Source organism: Apodemus sylvaticus, chromosome 5 (genome assembly GCF_947179515.1).
Source record: "Apodemus sylvaticus chromosome 5, mApoSyl1.1, whole genome shotgun sequence".
NCBI classification, from domain to species: domain Eukaryota; kingdom Metazoa; phylum Chordata; class Mammalia; order Rodentia; family Muridae; genus Apodemus; species Apodemus sylvaticus.
This window is the reverse complement of record NC_067476.1, coordinates 117,510,549-117,532,734: the sequence shown is the minus strand read 5'-3', so window position 1 is coordinate 117,532,734 and position 22,186 is coordinate 117,510,549. Positions and strand designations below refer to the sequence as shown.

General features: G+C 37.6%; 1 protein-coding gene across 1 annotated transcript in view; it reads left to right on the top strand.

Annotated features, from left to right (window-relative positions):
* Window positions 1-209: 209 nt before the first annotated feature.
* Tmx4 (thioredoxin related transmembrane protein 4) overlaps window positions 210-22,186 on the top strand; it is a 48,173-nt gene continuing 26,196 nt past the window's right edge. Inside the window, exons 1-2 of the mRNA XM_052183716.1 lie at window positions 210-519; window positions 7,613-7,728. Coding sequence (XP_052039676.1) covers window positions 356-519; window positions 7,613-7,728 — 280 coding nt within the window. The 5' untranslated portion in view covers window positions 210-355. The remainder of the gene's footprint in view (window positions 520-7,612; window positions 7,729-22,186) is intronic.

Below are 22,186 nucleotides of genomic sequence, written 5' to 3'. Positions count from 1 at the left end.
TCCGCTTTTCTCTATAGAGAAACAGCAAGCAGTCGCTTAAACAGCGTTGGGTCATGTGTATATTTTCAGTCAGACAGTCAGCAGGAAGAGAAGGCCGTTGCCTTGGGAAACTGCAGACGGTTGCTTTGGCAACCGCCTTCCCGCATTGCGTTGGGGGCGTGGCCAGGGTGGCTGGGCGTGGCCTTGCCGGGAGGGCAGATAAGAGGCTGCGGGAGGCGCGGCAGGCGTGGCTGGGAGCGCGGCGTTGAGGCGGGTTGGCCTCTCCTCAGAGCTCTGTGAAGGCAGCTGCTTTGGGTGAGACGCCAAGTCACTGCTCCCCGCCCTCAGAGAGCCGAGCTACCTCACAGGCGCCACCATGACGGCCGGCTTCTGCGTCCCGGTACTCCTGGCCGCCTGGCTCGCGGTGGCAGCCGCCGAGGGCCTCGAGCAGGCCGCGCTGCCGGCCGAGGAGAGCCGCGTGCAGCCCATGACCGCCTCCAACTGGACGCTGGTGATGGAGGGCGAGTGGATGCTGAAATTGTGAGTGTCCCCACCCGCCCCGCACGTCGCTTGGCCCTCGCGGTGCCCGCCGTCCTAACCCGGGCTAGACCCGGGCCGCGACGTCCCAGCCTGGCTGCCAGCACCTGCAGTGGCGGGCTGCGGCCTTCGCAATGAGCATGCGCACACTGCCTGCCCTGCGCTGTCAGGCTGCGGATGAAGAAGCTCAGCCTGCATCCTTACCGCTTTCACCATTGCATTAGGCCAAGTGTTTTAATGGGGGAGACAGTTCACCAGGGGGCTTGGAAAGGGGGAAGAAAACCCTAATTCCTTAAAGGTATAGCCGTATTAGGAAAGGAGCAGCTATTCAGGGATGCATACACCTAGGTAAGGTGTGTTGAAATAAGCCATTGCAGCAGCAGCAGGGAAGGAAGACCAGTTTGTGTGAAATACCACTTTTCCTTTGGAAGACCTTGAGGTGTCATTGTACAGCAAAAGCTGAAACACCGATGGCTAAATTAAAAAGAGATTATATTTAAATTCCTATGCCATAATTCTTAGAGGTAGGATTTTTTGAGTCAGTATCATAATCAGATTGCGCCAGTGGCATAAAGGGCAATAACAAATACTCCCCCTTTGAACAACAGAAGTCTGTAAGTGGTGTTTGCTGCGTAGTGCCATGCTTGAAGGTTACATGAAGCTGTCAGGACAACGGGAAGAGATTTATGGTAATTATAATACCAGGGAAGGGGACAGTCATCTGAAAAGGCTTCATAGACTCATGGGTATCCAGGGAAAATGAAAGATGTCTGGGAACATAATTTATGAGACCACATTACCATAGCTGGTGGTCTCAGGTAATACAGATTTATCACTACCATTTGGTAATTAGTTTTATGTTGAGGATAAAGATATTCTCAAAATTGTATATTTTTAAAAATTTATCCAAGGCCACATTTTGATTTCCTTAGTTCTGATTGAAAGTAGATGCCTGAAATCGGTAAAAAAGCAAAAAACAAAAAACAAAAAACAAAAAAAAAAACTAAAGACCATAATGGGTATTTATCCCTGCAAACTATGGAGATATCTTAACTCCTGTTAAATCATCAAATCAGTGAAGCTATAAGGCTATGGATATGAATAACCTATTTGGATGGAAATAAGGTCATACTCTATTTGAGACAAACATCTTTTTTTTTGATAGAGTATTACTGTATTTTTGGCTGGACTGGAGCTGGCTAGACCTGATGGGTCTCCAAGTCACAGAGATCAGCCTGCCACTGCCTCTTGAGTGCTAGAGTTAAAGACAGTAAGCTTTATGTTAGCTTGCCAAGCTTGCAGTATTTTAGAACTTTGAGAAACAGCTTTTGTCAGCTATTTCTATAGATATTACTATCATTTCAAAGGTCCTTATTCAGGTGTTTATCTAGATGATTTTCTAGTTAGACTTAGTGTTTTTATGTCAAGTGTGAAACAGTCCCAGTAAAAAGGCCTCAGATCTGAAGCTGTTAACTCCTTAGTGGATTTTTTTTTAAATCTTCTTCTTCTTTTTTTTTTTTTTTTTTTGCTGTTTAAGGAAAAAAATTAAGAACAGTGAAACTGAGATGATTGTAATTCCGTAAGTCCCAGTAAGCTTCCAGTTTAGTGCTGGCTAACAACACCCTGGATGGTTCCTATTTTATTGTTTTAAAATGCCCCAACCTAGATAGTTATAATCCATTCCTGGGACTTGCTATGTGTTTACCTGCATTTTATACATACATACATACATACATACATACATATATACATACATACATACATATGCACACACATATATGTAAAATTGTTTCTTCTCTTTTTAAAATCAAGACTATCTTGATGCTTCAGAATTGGTAGGCAGGAAGTGAGGATGGAAAGGTAGGAACTTATGCTATTATATCCAGTTTCTCTCTGGATACAGAAACTGGTTCAGAAGAGCTACTGTGCCTCCTTTTTTTTTTTTTTTTTTTAATATATTTTTCTGTGTTACTGGTGACATTCCTCATTCTTTGGAAAACTCTTCTATTTGTATTCTCATAACCACTATAGGCCTACTATAAATACATTTTGGAGTGTTCTTTTGAAATAGCTACTCCGCCATGTATATAAAAGAGAAGCCACACAAGCATGAGGACCTGAGTTCATCTCCCCAACAACTGTGTAGAAACAAGGTACAGTTAACCATGTCTATAATTCTGACACTGGGGAGCTGGAGTAGGGGAACCTCTGATACTTGTTTCTCAGCTAGTCTATTAAACAGGTGAGCTGCAGGCTTAGGGAAAGATCCTGTTTCAAAAAAAAAAAAATTAATGTGGAGAGCAATTGAGAAAGACACCCAGTGTTGACCTTTGGCCTACACATATATACCCACATGCATATATATGGTACAACCACATATAAACATGCACACACACACAGAGACACACTAATATTAATATACTACACATGCTTATGTGACCTCTCAAGTCAGTGCTTTTTCAGATGGTCTGGTCTTATATTTTAAGATTATTAGGACTGCAGATAAAAAAAATTTGTTTTCTATAAAGAAGTAAGTTAGAAAGCTTTGTGATAATATTGGTAAAAATTTGACATCATTTTAAATTATTATTCATTTGTTCATACACTACCACTCTTTAGGAATCTGCTTTTGTATCTCAAGTTATACAAAGCTCTTGTGACACAGTTCATTGCCTATATTGGTATTAATCATTTGCTCTTAAATCTTAGTAATGTTTGGTGCTTCAAGACATGAAAAGCTATTATGAAATTTAATTAGTGAAATTTTCTTTGTATTTTAAAGAATCAGTGTTTGTGGTCCTTGGACTTGAATTTTCAGTTTTGAAAATTATTCTGTTTGAGAAATACCAGTTAAAATGAATTTGTGATAATTGACTATATTTATTTTGAAGCATTTTTAGAAAGCTGCAAAATGACTTTATTACTACTTGAATCTCTTTATGTTAGGGGTTTGTTATGTACTCTTCTTTCCTCTCATTGATTTTTATATATTTTATAGTGTTATTTCCCATTTCTTCTCTCACTATAATTGGTTGCTATCCTTAAACACGTTCTGATGCTGTATTTTCTTTCTTTGTGTTGGTTTATATATACTACCTTTCATTTAATTACTTCCTAACTTTTTTGTGGTTTTAACACTTGTCTCCTGTTATGTTTCTTTTAAATTTTTTTCATAATAATTTATATTTTTATTTAAAATTATTTTTTCATATATTTCAATTATATTCTTTTCCTCCTATCATCTCTTGCCATATCCTTTCCACTTTCCTACCCATCCAAATTTATATGTTCTCTTTATCTCTTAAAAAATCCTAAACAATAAAATCAACAAAAACTGAAAATAAATAAGTAAATAAAGTTATCAATTATGCAAATAAACCCAAGTAAACCAAAAGTACTCAAAAACAGACACCCAGAACCATGGAGTCTGTTTTGTATAGGGCTTTCCCTGGAATATGGTGACACTTGATTGGAGAAAACTGATTTTTGCCTTTCCCAGCAGCTATCAGCTAGATATAGGTTCTTGGTTAGAGGTGAGATTTTGTGTACACTTCTTCTCTAGGCTAGGGTTTTGCCTAGTTTGAACCTGTAAAGATCTTGCATACTCTTATAGTTTTTGTGAGTCCATATTTCTATCAGTCTGCTTGTTTTCAGCAGACACTGTTTCCTTGGAGTCTTCTCTGGCTGTTGCAGTTTTAGAGCTGAGTGTTTCAAAGTCTCTCGCTGTGAGTGTTGTCTTGTTGTAGGTCTCTGTTAATTTGCACCTACTGCAAGAAGCTTCTGTGATGAGCTATGAGTAGTGCTATGATTTACAGTTATAGCAATGTGTCATTAGGAGTCTTTTTATTGCTGTGTTCCTTTAGCATAGTAATAATAGTAGGTTTTCCCATAGAGCCTATGATTTATAAAGTCTCAGATTCTTGGCCACTTTAGAAATGTCAGGAATGGCTTCTGCTTCATGGAATGGGCCTTGAATACATTTAAAATATGGTTAGTTATTTCTATAATATTTGTTCCACTAGTGCACTAGTATATCTTGTAGGTGTCTTGCTTTGTAGGACTTGGGGTTTATGGCTGGGAGTTGATGATGGCTGTTCTCCAGTAGTATACAAAGTACTTCTAACACCATGATCATTGGTCAGTAGGGATGAAGCTTCTAATTGGACACTCCAGCTTGATTCCTTCCTTTTCAGTGTTATAAATAAGAGGTGTATTCAGCAGCAGGTTACAGAGGGTAACCAAAAGGTTTGGCAATAGTCTATGATGTTTGGAGGATCTCTGGAACCCTTTTGACCTGTGACTCAACAAGATGTAGCCCATTCCTGGCATTGGAGGTTTTACTTTTAGGTATAAGATGTTTAGGTGGGACATTTCCTCCCTCAATGTATGGTTACTTAATTTAAATTCCTTTCATGTATATATATTCTATAGTTTCTCATTTGGCTTTTCAAAAGGCCTTTAGTGTTATCTGTCCTTACCCATGTTTTATCCTTTGCTCTCCCACCCTCCTCCCTGATACTCCTATTCTAGTTCTGTTGATAATTTTGTTCTTTTGAAACCCAATATATGCAATGTTATTTATTTTCTGTAATGTTCTGGTGCCTCCCCCTCCTAATCCAAAGAAATGTCTAAGCTGTCTTGTTATCTATGTAGGATAATTTTAATTATTTCCTAGATAAAATATAATTTTAAGTGAGTTGGAGTTACTTCTATAAAGAAAGTTAATTTTTAATAAAGCATGACTTCTGACTTTGTTCTTAGGCTGCTTGCATATCAAAGCTGAGATTAGATATGTGGTTATGTGGCTATAGGCCTTTTATTCTACAGAATCTCAAAAGTTTTAGTATTTTTTTCCAGTGTTTTTCTTATACCTGTATGAAAAAATGTTGACTTGCTCATGTCAAACAGTTAAATTTCCTCCAGTTTATCAGCTTGTTGTGTTTTATTGTTTGCATGTTTAAGAGATAGTGACTAACTAAATGGTTGCTTTTTATGTGTTAAGTTTGGAGGCATGGATTTGGGAAAATGACGGTGAGTGAGGTACAACCTTGATTGGCTGGCTCTGGTTTAGGTTTAGCATCTCTACTGATCAGCATCACAGATGGCTCTTTTCCTCAGAAAGCAGGGACCCATCCATATTTTCATCATCTCTAGTTTCTGTAGATGACAAACATTATTGTTGTAAACTTATTTTTGATACTTCTTAACATTTGAATAAGTGCTCCACCTTTCCTACAGGAACCTCCCTTTTTATGATATCTTGTATATATAACATGGCTCTAACTATATCTGGTAAGTACAAATCTGGCTATATGCCTTTGTATTAGGTATTTTGTTTTATCTTTCCACTATACTACAACTTCATATAGAGGAATAAGATTTCTCTTTTTCCCTGTTTAATTCTAGAGCCTTCCTATTAAATAGTAAGTGCTTAAGATTATTTGACTAAATGAATGAATAACTAATACAATTTATCTCTTTATTGAGTCTTTTCAAAAATACCATTCAGAGAAGTTCTGTGTATTAGCTCCCATTTATTATTGCTGTTATGTTTTTTTGTTTTGTTTTCCTTTTTTTTTAATAGTTCAATCCTGCTAGTCTCTGTTCTAGGTACAAGCAATGAAACAGTCATTGCCTCTAGGGATTCATTTTGCCAGGGAACATACTGTTCCTTCACTCAAGCAGGTGTTGAGGGTTTTCATACAGCTACTATTTCTCTTCTTACACAGGTGATGTTAGGTAGTTGCCTTTGCCCTTGGTTGTCTCCCAGAACTTTAAGGTAACACTAGGCTGCTGAAAGCACCGCATACTTCAGATACAGGGTTGGGAAGAATAGAGTTGGAACTAGTCTGCGAGCCTCCTTCCTCTGAGCAGTAGTCCTCTTAGTGTCTGAAGGTGCTGTGCAAGCTGCCAGAGAGAAAAGCAATCAATAGTCCTGTAAAAACACAAGACTACAACAATGACCAGCCTGCCAAGATAGCCCTAAGGGTACAGTGGTAGCACTAATATCTGGAGAGTAACTAACACTTAGTCTAATTAGACTTAAGGTCTGCTCAGTAGGAGGGGATTTATGCTTAGAATTGTCAACCTAGCCAATTACCCTTGATTGGTGAGATTATAGATTTTAGAGGAAAGTATGTTACTGCCATTTCCTAAGACAGTATAATTTTTAACTGCATTCTAAATACTTATTTCTGTATCTACAGGTAAATGTAGCTTTCACCCTTTATGAAAAAGAAACTTCTTTTAGCCTCAGATGGAGATCATTACAGAAATCCAAAGAAATGTCTAAGCTGTCTTGTCATGTATGCAGCATAATTTTGATCTGCTTACCTATATTATCTCCTAGATAAAATATATTTTTAAGTGAATTGGATTTACTTCTATAATGAAAGTTAATTTTTATAAAGCACGGCTTTTGACTTATATTGGAACATTTGTTAACCTTTTCTTGGCTGATTGTTCTTTTTAGGTCTTAGCCCAGATGTTCATTTCTCTGTAGGCCCTTTTGAGATGTCATTCCTGTTTCTAGCTGTGCATGTAAAAGGCAGAGTTATGGCTTTAAGTTCCAGGTTCTCAATGTTTTCAGTTTTAAAAAGTATTGGGTAGTTCTTTTTCTTTAGAAAGGTTAAGAACTTCTCAGGTATTTATATACTTGGAAACATACTAGGGGACCTGGTATTGACAGGTCTTTGCCTATCATTTCTGTAGATTTGAGAGATCTGAAATTGGTTTGGCTAGTATTGGGACATCCTTAAAGGTTATTTTACTTTGGGTGCTTGGAACATATTCACCTCAAAGATCAAAGCTAGAGGATAAAACTTAATTCATTTATTTTAAAAAAAATTACATGAAGGAAATGTTTTATATGTAAAGATTATTTTGAAAATATTCTCAACATTTTAATGGAATTAATATTTGCATATAAAATCATAAGGGGGGGAAATACACTCTTATTTCTCTATATCAAATAACTTTGGAAAGCTTGCTTTTATTTTCCCCTTTAGTAAAGGATTTATCTTCAAATGTTCTATTAATTTTGTTTATAGATTTTACTCCACATATTTTGTGTTGATTAGTTCTTCTGGTCTTACAGTTATGCTCCGTGGTGTCCATCCTGCCAGCAGACTGATTCTGAATGGGAAACTTTTGCAAAGAATGGAGAAACACTTCAGATCAGTGTGGGAAAAGTGGATGTCATTCAGGAACCAGGTACTGTAAATGTGATCTATAGATGGGAACTTTTAGCAACTGCTTACTTAGAAATTTTCATGTAAGTAGAAAATTTGCCAATATGTTGAACATACCAACTAGAAGCATCAGACCACATTTTGGCATATTTGTGTATATGTATGTGGGTGTTTATGCTTTTACATACATATATACATACATGTTTATTACTATTATTAATAATAGTAATAAACATATTAATACACATATGTTTATTATTATTTGTTGATACATTAACAGTAAGTTTTAAATATCATGGTAGTTCATTCATCATGTTTTTAGCATGTTAAATCTGGTTTCCCATAGCTTTTTTGTATATTTTTTTTGAATCGTGACCCAATCAAGTTTCATAACTTGAATTTTGTTGTTTTTAGTTTCTCTATTTGGAATTATCTTCTCTTTTTAATGGCATTAAGAGAATAGACCATGATATACAGATATTTTCTTATGTAATAACTTATTCTCCTGTTTTCTATAAACTGGAAGTTTGTTGTAGAGATGTGATTCTTTTCAGGTTATAGAAAGAGTACTCCATAGGTAGTGCTATGACTTCATGTTGCATTTCATCAGAAGGCTCAGAGTGTCACCATCTGTGAAGTTAAGCTTGAGCACTTAGCAACACTAAATACATTACATATGAAGAAACAACCCCTCCTTTCTCTTTATGACATTCTTGCTTTAATAGATACATAATTTTGGGTTTTAGAATAGTAGCCCCTGAGTCATTCCATGTGACTATGTAAGCTATAATTTAAAAATAGAAAGAATTACTTTTCCTTCAGTGTGAGATATGAGGTCATTTTAAATTCTGAAAAGATAAACATAATAAGTTACTATTTTTAGTTTAAAAATAACTATTACACATAAAAACACAAAGACAGTTGGGTTTTGTGATAGAAAACTTTAAAATATAGATATTTTTCAAATTTTAGTAGTATTTTTTGTACTAGAATTCTGTTTTTAGCTACTGTATTCATTTATAAGAGGAACAAACTACCACAATTCATTTTCATTTTTTAGTGGATGGCATTCACTGTAAACTTGTGTAAGACCCATTAGACATAATTTATGATGAATTTCTTCAAAATGCAGCTATCCTGTTCACATTTCAGTCCCTTCGTATCCCCTCAATGAATTCAGTGTGATTTGAGTTAGATAAATAGCCTAGTGATAGATTCATAATTCCTTTTTTTTACCTTTATCTGTTTATTCTTTTCCAGATTGTCTGGTTTGTATTAGGGACATTGACAATTGCTGAGTTCTTTTGCACATTAACCCATGCTTGAGCTGGGTGACTCAGTTGATAAGTGCTAAGATATAGAGTGCTGATGTGACCATGGACATACTGTGTATGGTGTGTTGTCTTCTTTCTTTTTTCCCCTTTATTTTATTATTTTTAGTAGATATATTCTTTATTTACATTTCAAATGTTGTCCCCTTTCCTGGTTTCCCCCCTGAAAATCCCCTAACCCACCTCTCCCAGTTCACCAATCCACCCACTCCTGATTCCCTGTCCTGGCATTCTCCTGGGGCATCTAGCCTTTCAGGACCAAGGGCCTCTCCTCCCTTTGATGTCCAACAAGGCCATCCTCTGCTGCATATGTATTTGGAGACATGGATCCCTCCATTGGGGACCATGTGCTCAGTTCAATGGCTGGCTGAGAGTGTTCCCTTCTGTATTTCTCATGCACTGGCAGAGCCTCCCTACATTACAGCTATGTCAGGCTCCAGTCAGCAAGCAGTTGTCCTGATTTAACTTTGGTACTTGGTATCTGTCTAGAAAATTGTCCATTTCATCCAGGTTTTCCAGTTGTGTTGAGTATAGGCTTTTGTAGTAGGATCTGATGATTTTTTTAATTTCTTCAGTTTCTGTTATTATATTCATTTCTGATTTTGTTAATTTGAATACTGTCTCTGTGCCCTCTGATTAGTCTGGCTAAGGGTTTTTCTATTTTGTTGATTTTTTTCAAAGAACCAGCTCCTCCTTTTGTTGATTCTTTATATAGTTCTTTTTGTTTCTATTTGGTTGATTTCAGCCCTGAGTTTGATGATTTCCTGCTGTCTACTCCTCTTGGATGTATTAGCTTCTTTCTGTTCTAGAGCTTTCAGGTATGTTGTTAAGCTGCTAGTGTATGCTCTCTTCAGTTTCTTATTGGAGGCACTCAAAGCTATGAGTTTTCCTCTTAGCATTGCTTTCATTGTGTCCCATAAGCTTGGGTATGTTGTGCCTTCATTTTCATTAAACTCTAAAAAGGCTTTGACTTATTTCCTTATTTCTTCCTTGACCAAGGTATCGAGTACAGCATTGCTCAGCTTCCGTGTATATGTGAGATTTCTGTTATTTTTGTTGCTATTGAAGACCAGCCTTAATCCGTAGTGATCTGATAGGAAGCATGGGATTAGGTCAATCTTCTTATATCTGTTGAGGTCTGTTTTGTGACCAATTATATTGTCAATTTTGGAGTACCATGAGGTGCTGAAAAGAAAGTATATTCTTTTGATTTAGGATGAAATGTTCTATAGATATCTGTTAGATCCATTTGTTCCATAACTTCTGTTAGTTTCACTGTGTCTCTTTTTAGTTTGTGTTCCCCTGATCTGTTCATTGATGAGTGTGGAGTGTTAAAGTCACCCACAATTATTGTGTGAGGTGCGATTTGTGCTTTGAGCTTTAGTAAAGTTTCTTTTATGACTGTGGGTGCCCTTGCATTTGGAGCATAGATGTTCTTCTTGGTAGATTTTTCCTTTGATGAGTATGAAGTGTCCTTCTGTGCCTTTTTTGATGACTTTTGGTTGAAAGTTGATTTTATCTGATATTAGAATGGCTACTCCAGGTTGTTTCCTGTGACCATTTGCTTGGAAAATTGTTTTCTAGCCTTTTATTCTGATGTAGTGTTTGTCTTTGACACTGAGATGCATTTCCTGTATGCAGCAAAATGCTGGGAATTGTTTATATATCCAGTATGTTAGTCTATGTCTTTTTATTGGGGAATTGAGTCCATTGATGTTAAGAGATATTAAGGAATAGTGATTATTGCTTCCTGTTATTTTGATGTTATTTTTATGTTTGTGTGGTTATCCTTTTGTGGGTTTGTTGAAAGAAGATTACTTCCTTGCTTTTTCTAAGGTGTAGTTTCCCTCCTTGTGTTGGCTTTTTCCATCTATTATCCTTTGTAGGGCTGGATTTATGGAAAGATATTGTGTAATTTGGTTTTATCATGAAATATCTTGGTTTCTCCATCTATGGCGAATTAGAGTTTTGCTGGGTTTAGAATTCTGGGCTGGCATTTCTATGTCTTAGGGTCTGTATGAGATCTGCCCAGGATTTTCTAGCTTTCATGGTCTCTGATGAGAAGTAATGTATGACTCCTGATTTCCTTCCTAGATTTTCTATCTTCAGAGTTGTTTCCCTTTGTGATTTCTTTGTTGTTTCTACTTCCATTTTTAGATGCTGGATGGTTTTTTTTTTTCAGCTCCTTCACTTACTTATTTGTGTATTCCTGTAATTCTTTAGGGGAGTTATTTATGTCCTTCTTTTGAAGTACTCTATCAGAATCATGAGATGTGATTTTAAATCTAGATCTTGCTTTTCTGGTGTGTTGGGGTATCCAGGACTTGCTGTTGTGGGAGAAATGGGTTTGGATGGTGCTATGTTGCCTTGATTTCTGTTTGTAATGTTCTTGAATTTGCCTTTTGCCATCTTGTTATAACTAGTGTTGGCTGGTCGTGCTGTCTCTGAATGTGGCTTATGTGTCCTGCAAGCCTGTGTATCTGTATTCCTGGGAGACCTGTTCTGTCTGGGAGAAATTTAGGTATGGAGAGCTGTGATACAGGATCAGCTCAGATGTGCAGATAGAAACCAGAAGGCTCCTGTCCCTAGCTTATCCTTAGTTCCTATGTCCTGATGGCTCTGGGTAGGTCCCTCTTGGGCCAGGAATTTGAAGAGAAGTAGTGGTCTTACCTGTCCACACAGGTATGTTGGCACTCCTGGGAGACCAGCTGTCTTGTGGTATGTAGCTCTGTGGCCCAGGATCAGCTGTGGGTGCAGACAGAAATCTGAAGACTCCTGTCCCAGGCTGCTCCTGTGCTCTTGTGTCTACAGGGTTTCAGGCTGGTTCCTCTGGGCAGCAGGGGTGGTCCTACCTGTGGTCTCAGGCCTCTCCACACTACTGGGAGGTCAGCTATCTCTCTGTGCCACCTGGATATGGCGCTCTCTAAGTTCATAATTCTCATGTTGAATTTAATAGGTTTCCATCTAAAATATAGAATTTTTGCTATTTTTTTTCATTGCATATAGATCAAGGAAAAAGAAAATGGGTTATGAAATATTTTTAAAATGCTTATTTCTACTACAATGTTTTATGTAAATGTACTGACAGTGCTTGGAATACTTATCAAAGAAGGAAAAATAACTCTTCTTTGTGGCATCTGTAATATTAAAGAAACAATTGTTTGATGTTTTAGGATACATTTTAAGGGAAAATGCTTTAAGATTCCTTAAATTTTTTTTGATTATGTGTATGAATAGTTTGACTTCATACATATCTGTGCATTATGCACATGCCTGGTACCCTTTAAGGTCAAGAAGAGGCATCAGATCCATTGAAATTGGAAATAGAGATGTGTGGGCTATGATGTGGGTGCTAGGAATTGAACCTAGGTCTTCTGCAAGAGTAACACATGCTCTAAAATACTGAGCCATCTCTTCAGACCCATCCATGATTCTTTTAAATTATAAAAACTTAATTGCAATTACTAAATTAAAAATTGCAGAAGAGTCTAGAGAAATGACTTAGTTAAGAGTACTTATTGCATTTGCAGAGGATCAGTTAGTTCCAGCTACAAATGGTGGCTCACAACTGTCTATGTATCTAGTTCCATAGTAGCTCCAGTTCTATGGGATGTGATGCCCTCTTTATGACTTCCACAGGCATCAGACACTCTTATGGTGTTTGTACACACGTGTGGGTAAAACACTTATGCACATAAAATAGCTACATGTATATTTTTAAGTAGAGAACATAATTCTACATTCTTGATTGTCTAAATGGCTAAAGAATATGGTCATTAATACTAGGATTTTGGTTGATGAACTAAACATGATGGTCCTGTAAGATCTTACTGCCTAAGGGTGGGTAGTAGATATAGAAACCTTAGTTAGTGTAACTGGATTTTGTTATATTTACAAAACAACATGTCACCTGAAAATGGGTTTTGTACAACATGTCTCTATCTTTAAGTGATACATGATTTATGATGCTGGCTATGGTCTTTTAAATTTATAATTTTACTTTCAATTACTAGTTTAATGATTTTAGTAATGTTTTAATAGGGCTTAGCAATAATCCTGGATATTTGAGTTTAGGTACAAATGATTTAGAAATGGCTAAGGAAGACAGATATGACTCGTATTCAGCTTACATTCTAATGAAGAGAATAAATAATAATAAAAATAAAAGGGCAAATATCAAATAAAAATTCAGTAGTATAAGTGTCTCTCTACCTCCTTTCTTCCTTTGTTCATTTATTTCTTTATTTCTAAGATATAAAGTACAAGGAAGGTCTGCTTACTAACAGGAAGAGATCTTAATCAAGTGAGACAACAGACTTCAACAATCTTTGAGGGAAGAATGTTCCAGGCAGAGCAAATACCATGTGCCAGTTGGACTACCTTGAAAAATAGTATGGCCAGTGGTCTGAGGATAACCAGGAACCAAAGTAGTCTTGTTGGCCATGGCATCAAGTATGCATTTACAAAGTATAGTTGGAAGAATGGTGCTAGAGGATTTGCGGAGATACTTGGCATGACTTATATTTTAAAAGACTTCCTTTAGTTGATATGTGGGGAAAAAAATGATAGGGCTCAGAAATGGAAACAAGTAGTATAGTTGAGAGATTAATTCAGTAATCTACCGTTAAGAGCATGGTAAATTAGAAGCCGTAATGATTAAATTTTTGGATTTGAGACTAGGATTTTCTGATAGGCAAGTTATAAGATATATTGAGAAGATAAGAGTGAAGGATTAGGTTTGGGACAGAGGAAAAAAAATCTTTACCAGATATACATCTGTCTGAGTTAGTATGCAAAGAATTCAAGAAACAAAACAATGACAAAAAATCCAACTAAACACACACACATACACACACACATATACATCCTGGGGGAAGGGGAGAAGAGAGAGGGAAGAAGGGAGGGATGGAGGGAGGGAGGGAGGGGGAGAGAGAGAGAGTGTTGAGAGATTCAGTTTGGGTATGGAACTAAATAGTTCTTTAAAAAAAAAAAAAACAGAAATACAAATGGTTGAGAAACAGTTTTAAAAACATTCAACATCTTTAGTCACCAGAGAAGAAATGCAACTACTTTAAAATTTTATTTAATTATTCATACCGCCTGAGATCAAAACAATGATCCCTGAATGTTAGCATGGATATGGGGAAAAGGAGGTACTTATTCACTGCTGATGGAATGCAGACCTGTGTACCTACTGTCAGTATAGATTTCAAAGAGCTAGAAATAGATTTAACACAATCTAGCTATACCACTTGGGCATATAACCAGAGGACTCTGTCTTAATATAGAAATACTTGTTTACTCATGTTCACTGCTGTTCTAGTTATAGTAGTCAGGAACTTGAAAAAGCCTACTGTCTATCAACTGATGTAGAGAGGACATCTTACCTGAAATCATTTTTAATAGTTTATGCAAAATCAATATTCCAACTAAGCAATTAAAATAATACCACTCTTGAGAATATTACTAGATATTTTTATATAAATCTGTATTTGTTTCAGATCTCCATTTGTGTACTCTTATCTAGGCTGACTTCCACTCAGGAGTTGATTGCTCTTGTCTTTGCAATCACAGTATAGCTCCTGACATGATCTCGCCCTTCCTCTTAAGCTTTTAGTTCTTCTTTAAAATGAGTTTTAGATAAATCTTATGATATGAAATTAAGATCTTATATTTTCTGGATCAATACCCGTCCTTTTATTTTTTCTAAATTTAACTCAAAATTCTGTGGCGGAATTTTGGTTACGTTGTTTCCATTAGAAAGTATCTTGAAAACTAATAACTTGAAGTGGCCTCACACAAAAAGATTTATGTCCTTTTTAATGATTTGCTGTAGTAGTATTTTAAAGAAGAAGTTACAGTTGAAAAGGCATGCAGAAAATTTGGAAGATTATGTCCAAACTTTGTTTTCTGTTTGCAGGTTTGGGAGTGTACCTGCTTTTGTAATTTTTTACTTTTCCCTTTTTTCTCCTCTCTTCTCCTTTCCCCTCCCCTCCCCTTTTCCCTTCTCTCCCCTCCCCTCACCTCCTCTCCTCTTCTCTCCCCTCCCCTCTGCTCCTCTCCCCTCCTCTCCCCTCCTCTCTCCTCCCCTCTGCTCCTCTCCCCTCCTCTCCCCTCTCTTCCTCTCCCCTCCTCTCCCCATCCTTCCCCTTCCCTCCCCTCCCTTCCCCTCCCTCCCCTCCCTTCCCCTCCCCTCCCCTCCCCTCCCCTCCCCTCCCCTCCCCTCTCCTCTCCTCTCCTCTCCTCTCCTCTCCTCTCCTCTCCTCTCCTCTCCTCTCCTCTCATTCCCCTCCCCCTCTCTCCCCTCCCCTCCCCTCCTGTCTCCTCCCATCCCCTCCCTCCCCTCCCTTCCTTTCCTAAGGGGTGGTATCAGAGGAGAGTGGTATCCGTGGTTGAACCCAGTGCCTCACATGTGGTTAAACAAAATAAAACGAAACAAAATAAAACAAAAAACACTGCTTGAGCTATATCTCCAGCCATCCTTCTAAATTTTACATTTTAATCCTGAGAAAGCAGAGAAGTTTTGCTCCAGGGGGAGATTAGGGAAACTCTTCTTCTTCCTAAGGTACCAATGACTAATCAGAGTTTGATTCCACCAGAGTTTATCCTGAGGAACTACTGAGTTTATAGGCTTTCTTAAAGATCATGGGTATATTAGTTAAGAGTTTCTATTGCTGTGCTGAACCACCAAGGTAAAAGTAACTTCAGGAGGAAAGGGCTTTTTTCATCTTATGGCTTATTTGTCTATCACTCATGGAAGCTAGTGCAATAACTAGAGCAGAAGCTATGGGGGGCTTGTTCAGCCTTTCTTTTCTTTCTTTCTTTCTTTCTTTCTTTCTTTCTTTCTTTCTTTCTTTCTTTCTTTCTTTCTTTCTTTCTTTCTTCCTTTCTTTCTTTCTTCCTTTCTTTTTTTTTTTGTTTGTTTTTGTTTTTGTTTTTTTCGAGACAGGGTTTCTCTGAGTAGCCCTGGCTGTCCTGGAACTCACTCTGTAGACCAGGCTGGCCTCGAACTCAGAAATCCACCTGCCTCTGCCTCCCAAGTGCTGGGATTATAGGCATGCGCCACCACTACCCGTCTTCAGCCTAATTTCTTAAAGCACCCTGGACTATCAACCCACAGTGAGGTTGGTTCACCTCCCACATCAATTATATATATATCTTTTTGTGTTACCCACAAATTTTGTGTTACCACTGGGAATGTCTGCACTTCTTCATGGTTGGTAACTTCATTATGACTGTATTTCCCCAAGATCACATTCAAGCAGGCAGAGTTGTATATAACCTGTTGTGGGAAGTGGCTGGAGGGTCTCAGGATTCTCCTAGCCTTTCCTTCCATGGAGGAATATTAACAGTCACCAAGCAGTTTGGCATGGAAGTTACTCCAGCTTTTCCTTTGGTACTTAAATTTTTTTTTCTGTGCTTCTCTTACACAAGGTTCTCTGAGCCTTGGAAGGGGTAATATAGATGTCTGACTATTCCTCTCCAACTTCAGTGAGGCATTGAACCTCATGCTCTCTGTTAGTCCCTCTATCTCTGAAGCATGAGTTTTAGCAAGTCTTGGGGGGCGGTATTCCTCCTCCTAGAAAACATAAGCAAGGAAAAGTTTGAACAATGGGAAATGAAAACACTGAGTCAAGCAATAACCTGATTATTTACTGACACAAATGTTGGGCAGTACCTTAACTGGTACGTATTTATTTAGCAAAGAAATAGCATCTGCTTTTTCATGAGGGCCTGTAACTTCCTTGGCCACACAGATTTTTGTCTAAGTTCAAGTATCAGATGTGAATTTCTCCCTGTGGATCAGGCCTTAAGTCCAATCAGAACATTAGTTCTGCCTGTAACTACTTGCGTTACTATTTTAGGGTTTGGCACATATTGTCTAATACTTTGTCATGAAGCATCAAAGGATCCACAGCTGAGAAAGACTATGTCTTTCAGTGCTGTGAAAACTATTCTACAGGGAAGTAGACATTCTACCTCAGTCCTAGCCTTACTTAGAACTCTCCAAGTTCTAAAACATAAACTATGTGATGCTTTCAACATTAGTAGCTTACCTTCTGGAATGAAGCTGATAACAATGGCAGTAGCCTAGGAGCTTCTGGGGCCTCTATGGCTGACAACTTCTTAGGAGATAACTCACCCTACCACTAGGATTCCTAACTGATGACTTTATGGTTTCTAGAAGCTTCATTTTCATGCTCTCATACTTGGCAGAGTGTTTATCATGCAGGCATGGCACTCCATTGCACTTACAAGAATTCCAGCCTGGGTGATTCCCTTATGGATAGCTCTTGCTCAGGGGCCTCAAACCTTAATGATACACTTCTCTAACCTTCACACTGCCTATGCCACTACCATATTCGCAAAGGGCACATCAACCACATGCCACATGAAGACAGAAAATTACACTATCACCTGGGAGACTCTGCTAGTGCATGACAAATACAGAGGGGGGAATCTCTCAGCCAGCCATTGAACTGAGCACAGGGTCCGCAATGGATGAGATAGAGAAAGGACCAAAGGAGCTGAAGGGGTTGGCAGTGTCATAGGAGGAACAACAATATGAGTCACCAAGTACTCCCAGAGCTCCCAGGGACAAAACTATCAACCAAAGAGTACACTTGGAGTTATCCATGGTCCCAGACACATCAGCAGCAGAGGATGATCTTATTGGACACCAAATGGGGAGAGGCCCTTGGTCCTGGAAAGACTTGATACTATAGTGTAGAGGAATACCAGGACAGGGAAGGGGGGGGGGTGGTTGATTGGGGAAGGGGAGATGGCTTAGAGGATTTTCGGGGAAGGAAAGGGAGCAACATTTGAAATGTAAATAAAGAATATACCTAATAAAAACAATAGCCTCTGCAAATGTTCCAACCTCTGAACAGTATAGGTTCAGCTGTCTGACTACCCCTATCAGGAGCAACGGTGTTGCTCTTTCCAAACTCAACTCTGATTTGGTCGTAGTCTTTTGACTATATTAATGTGTCAGAATTTTTACCCTAGGTGGGACTAGGAAATTTCTACCCTTTATTGCCTTCTAAGATCCAAATGACCAAAGTTTTATTCTACAAAAGTTCACCATGGCGGAACTAATATAAGGCTTCTTTACAGAACAGTGAGTGAAGGAGTGAAGGGTTACAGACAAGTGTGGATGTCCCTAAAGCAGCCACACTAGATGGTCTACTCCAACAAGGATGACAGCTCCCTCATGGCTGTATAGATGGGGACTATTTCCTTAGACTTCCCTTGCCTATATCCTCTAGCCATTCCCTAAGGCCTATGCAGTTAGGGCAGAATTCTGTACAATTGGGAGGAGTGAATGGATATTCTACCCCTCATTCTGTGAGGAAGCATAAATAAGTCAGCAAGCCCAGCCGGGATAATAAGTATTATATAAATACATATTTATTTTATAAAAATGATGAAAACAGATTGTCAGTGCTTCAGTGTATCAAATTCCAAGTGACCCAAGAGATAAAAATATTCGAACATCTGATTTGCATAGATGCTTGATTTTGTTGGTATTGTTCAGCAAGAGAGGTAGGTAGAAATTAAATAAGTGTTAAAGGAATGTGTTATTTTCCCTACTAAGTAACCTTCTAAATATAATTGATTTGCAAGTCACATTTATAGGATAGAGAACTGTTTTGCAGTCATCGTGAGTTGGGTTTGCTACATTCGCTGTTTGTATAATGTCCCCATGAGGCCATGATTGTGATAAGTGAAACTCTCACCCTCTGTGAGAACACTACCTACTTTCTTCATTGAGTTATCTTCAGGAATTACCAGGGTTCCTCAAAGAAATTTCTTAGTAACTATTTGCTGAATGAAGGAGACCTTTATTCTATTTACCTTTACATATGGATAGTATGATGTCATATGTGCTTTATGTTTAGTAAAGAGTTGCAAAAACAATGAAAATAATTATGATTCATGTACAATATTTGGAAATTTTATAAATACACAAAATTATGTAAAACAACTAGGATATTAAGTCTTTTAAAAATATGAGTAGACTAGAAGAGTACAAGTATTTTTATATTATTTTATTTTTCATTTTATGAGATAGGGCATCACTTTAGTTTTAGACTGGCATGAAACTTGATATATAGACTAGGCATTCCTCAGATTTGTAGTATTGGGATGACCAGCCTCCCTGGGCCTGGCTTATATTTTAAACTTGTTTGTTTGTTTGTTTGCTTGCTTTTTCTGAGACAGAGTTTCTCTATGTAATAAATCCTGGCTGTCCTGGACTTTCTTGGTAGATCAGGCGGCCCTCAAATTCACAGAGATCACCTGCCTCTGCCTTCCAAGTACTGGAATTAAAGATTTGTTTGCTCTACCATGCCTGGCCAAATTTTTTTTTATTTTTATTTTTAAATGTTCTTTTAAGTTAAACATTTATTTTTAGGGACTTCCATATATTTATATAATGAAATATCACATCTACCCTTGGATTCCCTCCAGATCCTCAGCATACTATCCTGCTTTCAACTACATGTACCTATCTTTCTTTTATTCTTCCTCTCTGTCTTGCTAAGTTTACTTATTGCTACCCTTATGTACATGGATGTGGGGCCATCTACTGTAGTATGGAATGTGGAAAGAATTTATAATTCCAACAAGCCCATGTAAAAGGCAGACAATCTAGGTATTTTATTCACAAGCCATAAGCCTACATTGGGCAGGTCTAGTGCTATACTAACTTATTCCCCAGCTATAAAGTCCTTTGTTCCTTGCTATTTCTCCTGGCCCTGCAGTCCTGGTCTGCAGGGGACTTCCTGCTCCTCCTTCTTCCTCCTCTTCCCTGTACTTCCCTGTACCCTCTCACTTGAACCTCTAATCTCACCTTTCTTCCTCCACTGTCCTATACCAGGCTCTAGCCTTTTATTGACCAGTTAAATTGGGAAGAAGGTTCCCAATAGGTTTTCTATCTTAATTTGTATTACCATCCTAAAAACATCTTAGGCCTAGAACATCTTAAATACTAAACATCTTAAGCTTATACTGAGATTATATCTATCTAGTCTTCAACACCACCAGAGATGTGAGAATGAATAAATATTACCTCAGTATGCAGGAAGCACAGAAACACGGCTTCTAAAAATTATAGAAAGGATAAATTTAGCTGACTACCTGGACAATCCTCAATATTCTCTATGATGTTGGAGCATCTATCTTCAGCTTTCTGGCCCAGAATATCTGATAGACCTTTTGTAAAGCAGGGATTATGGAGAACTTGCTCACCTCATTTTGGCAGAGTTTGGCAGTCAGCGTCTCTGCATCCATTTGCCCTTTTTGGACAACAGTCTGACTGCCTATGAAGTTAGGGCATTTTCTTTGCCTAGTGGCTAGCCTGCCACAATTGAAGCAATGCCATATGGGGGCTTTTGTTGCCCATCATCTTCTTTGAAGTATAATGGGGTACTGCCAGGAGTTGACATGACTCAGTGTCAAAAAGTCCTTAAATTAATAAAAATGCCTTTAAATGCTGTATTCTATGAGTCTCTGCAATTATTGAAGACCATCTATGTATTCATAGCAATCTGAACAAGCAAACATTGCCTTTCTCTAGCTACCTATTTTCTATATAACCAAGGATGTATATTTCTATGATAATCCAGACTAGTGTCTAATATGGCCAGGAGTTTTATTGACTGGCTATTCACTTCCACCACTTAATTATCCTAAACCATCTGTAATAGCAGCTATTAAAGAACTGGGGCTACACCTTGTATTCTTAAATGAGTTGTATAAGCATAACACTTATACAAGAGTTGAAACATATATATATATATATATATTATGTTGTAACAAGTTAATCTTAAATCTTTTATCAATATATAAATATTTATGCCAATGAAAATTCAAACCTGTATCAATATAAAAATTCTGTACCAATGAAACAAAATATAACCTCAGTTTTGCATCAAAATACAAATATCTCTACCAATGTAAGATTATGACTATAAAATGATATTGTTGGGTTTTTTTTTGTTTTGTTTTGTTTTGTTTGGTTGGTTTTGGTTTTTGAGGGTTTTTTTTTTTTTTTTGGTTTAAGAGTAGATTTAAATAATCTCTCCCTATGTGTCTAATTTCTTGTAATATTTCTATATGCAGATTCAACCTCATTTGTCTAATTGCTTATAGTATTTTTATATACCACCCTTTTCAACCCTCTTTCTTACCTGAGGATGGAAGAAAGAAAGATAGAGAAAAGGAAGGGAAAGAGAAAAGAAATCCCTGAATCTAACCTATATTGTTTACTTCCTATTCAAGATCATAATTATTTGTAATCCCCTAAAATTACCACATATCTTTTAACTCATAAACAAACCCCTCCACCCCAATTTAAGGAACTCAACAATGATCTTTTTATAATTTCTTCCTGCTGAATTAGGGTGAAGAATTCCTTCACCCCAATTTCCAAAGAAAATTAGAAAAATGGTTAGTTATACGAAAGCTAGCTGTAGCATTTGTTGTCCAGTCTCTATATGTTGAGAAAGTACAGGCTTACATAAAGTCCCAACTGTAACAATCTGAGCTAGCTGTCCTGAAATTACTCAGGAAGCAACTCTTTAGAGGAAAAGCCTTGATACAGTTGAGATAGGATTAAGCAGGAAACTGGAACAGTAGGTCTCAGCATCTCAGCATCCTCGAGAATGAATCCTGTCAGGGCTGCCCTCCTGGTCTTCCATTTTACAATATAGAAAACTTTATAAGCAACATATAGTTCTATGAATGGGATGTGCAGGGTGCACAGATCAATTAAGTATAATTTTCCACACTATATTTGAGCAGATAAAAGACAACTGTCTTTCTTCAGAAGTTAGTTTAATCATATAATCAAACTGCAATATAAATATCCGTTCATGGCATCTGGAAAGATGGCATGTAATAATAAGTTATGAGAATTTTGTAGCCAATAAGGTTAAATAGCTGTATATAGACATAAAAGTTTTAGCTGGTCCCAGAGCTGTCTCCATGTACAAGGATTAGCATATGCATTACCTATTTTATTGATTGTGGAAATCTCCTTTTTTCTTGTCTGTAGCCAAGATCTTCAGGGAGGTTTCCTTCTGTCATGTATGATTTTTATCAATTTGGAAGGGAACCCATAGCTTTTCCTTTCCTGTGGAAATA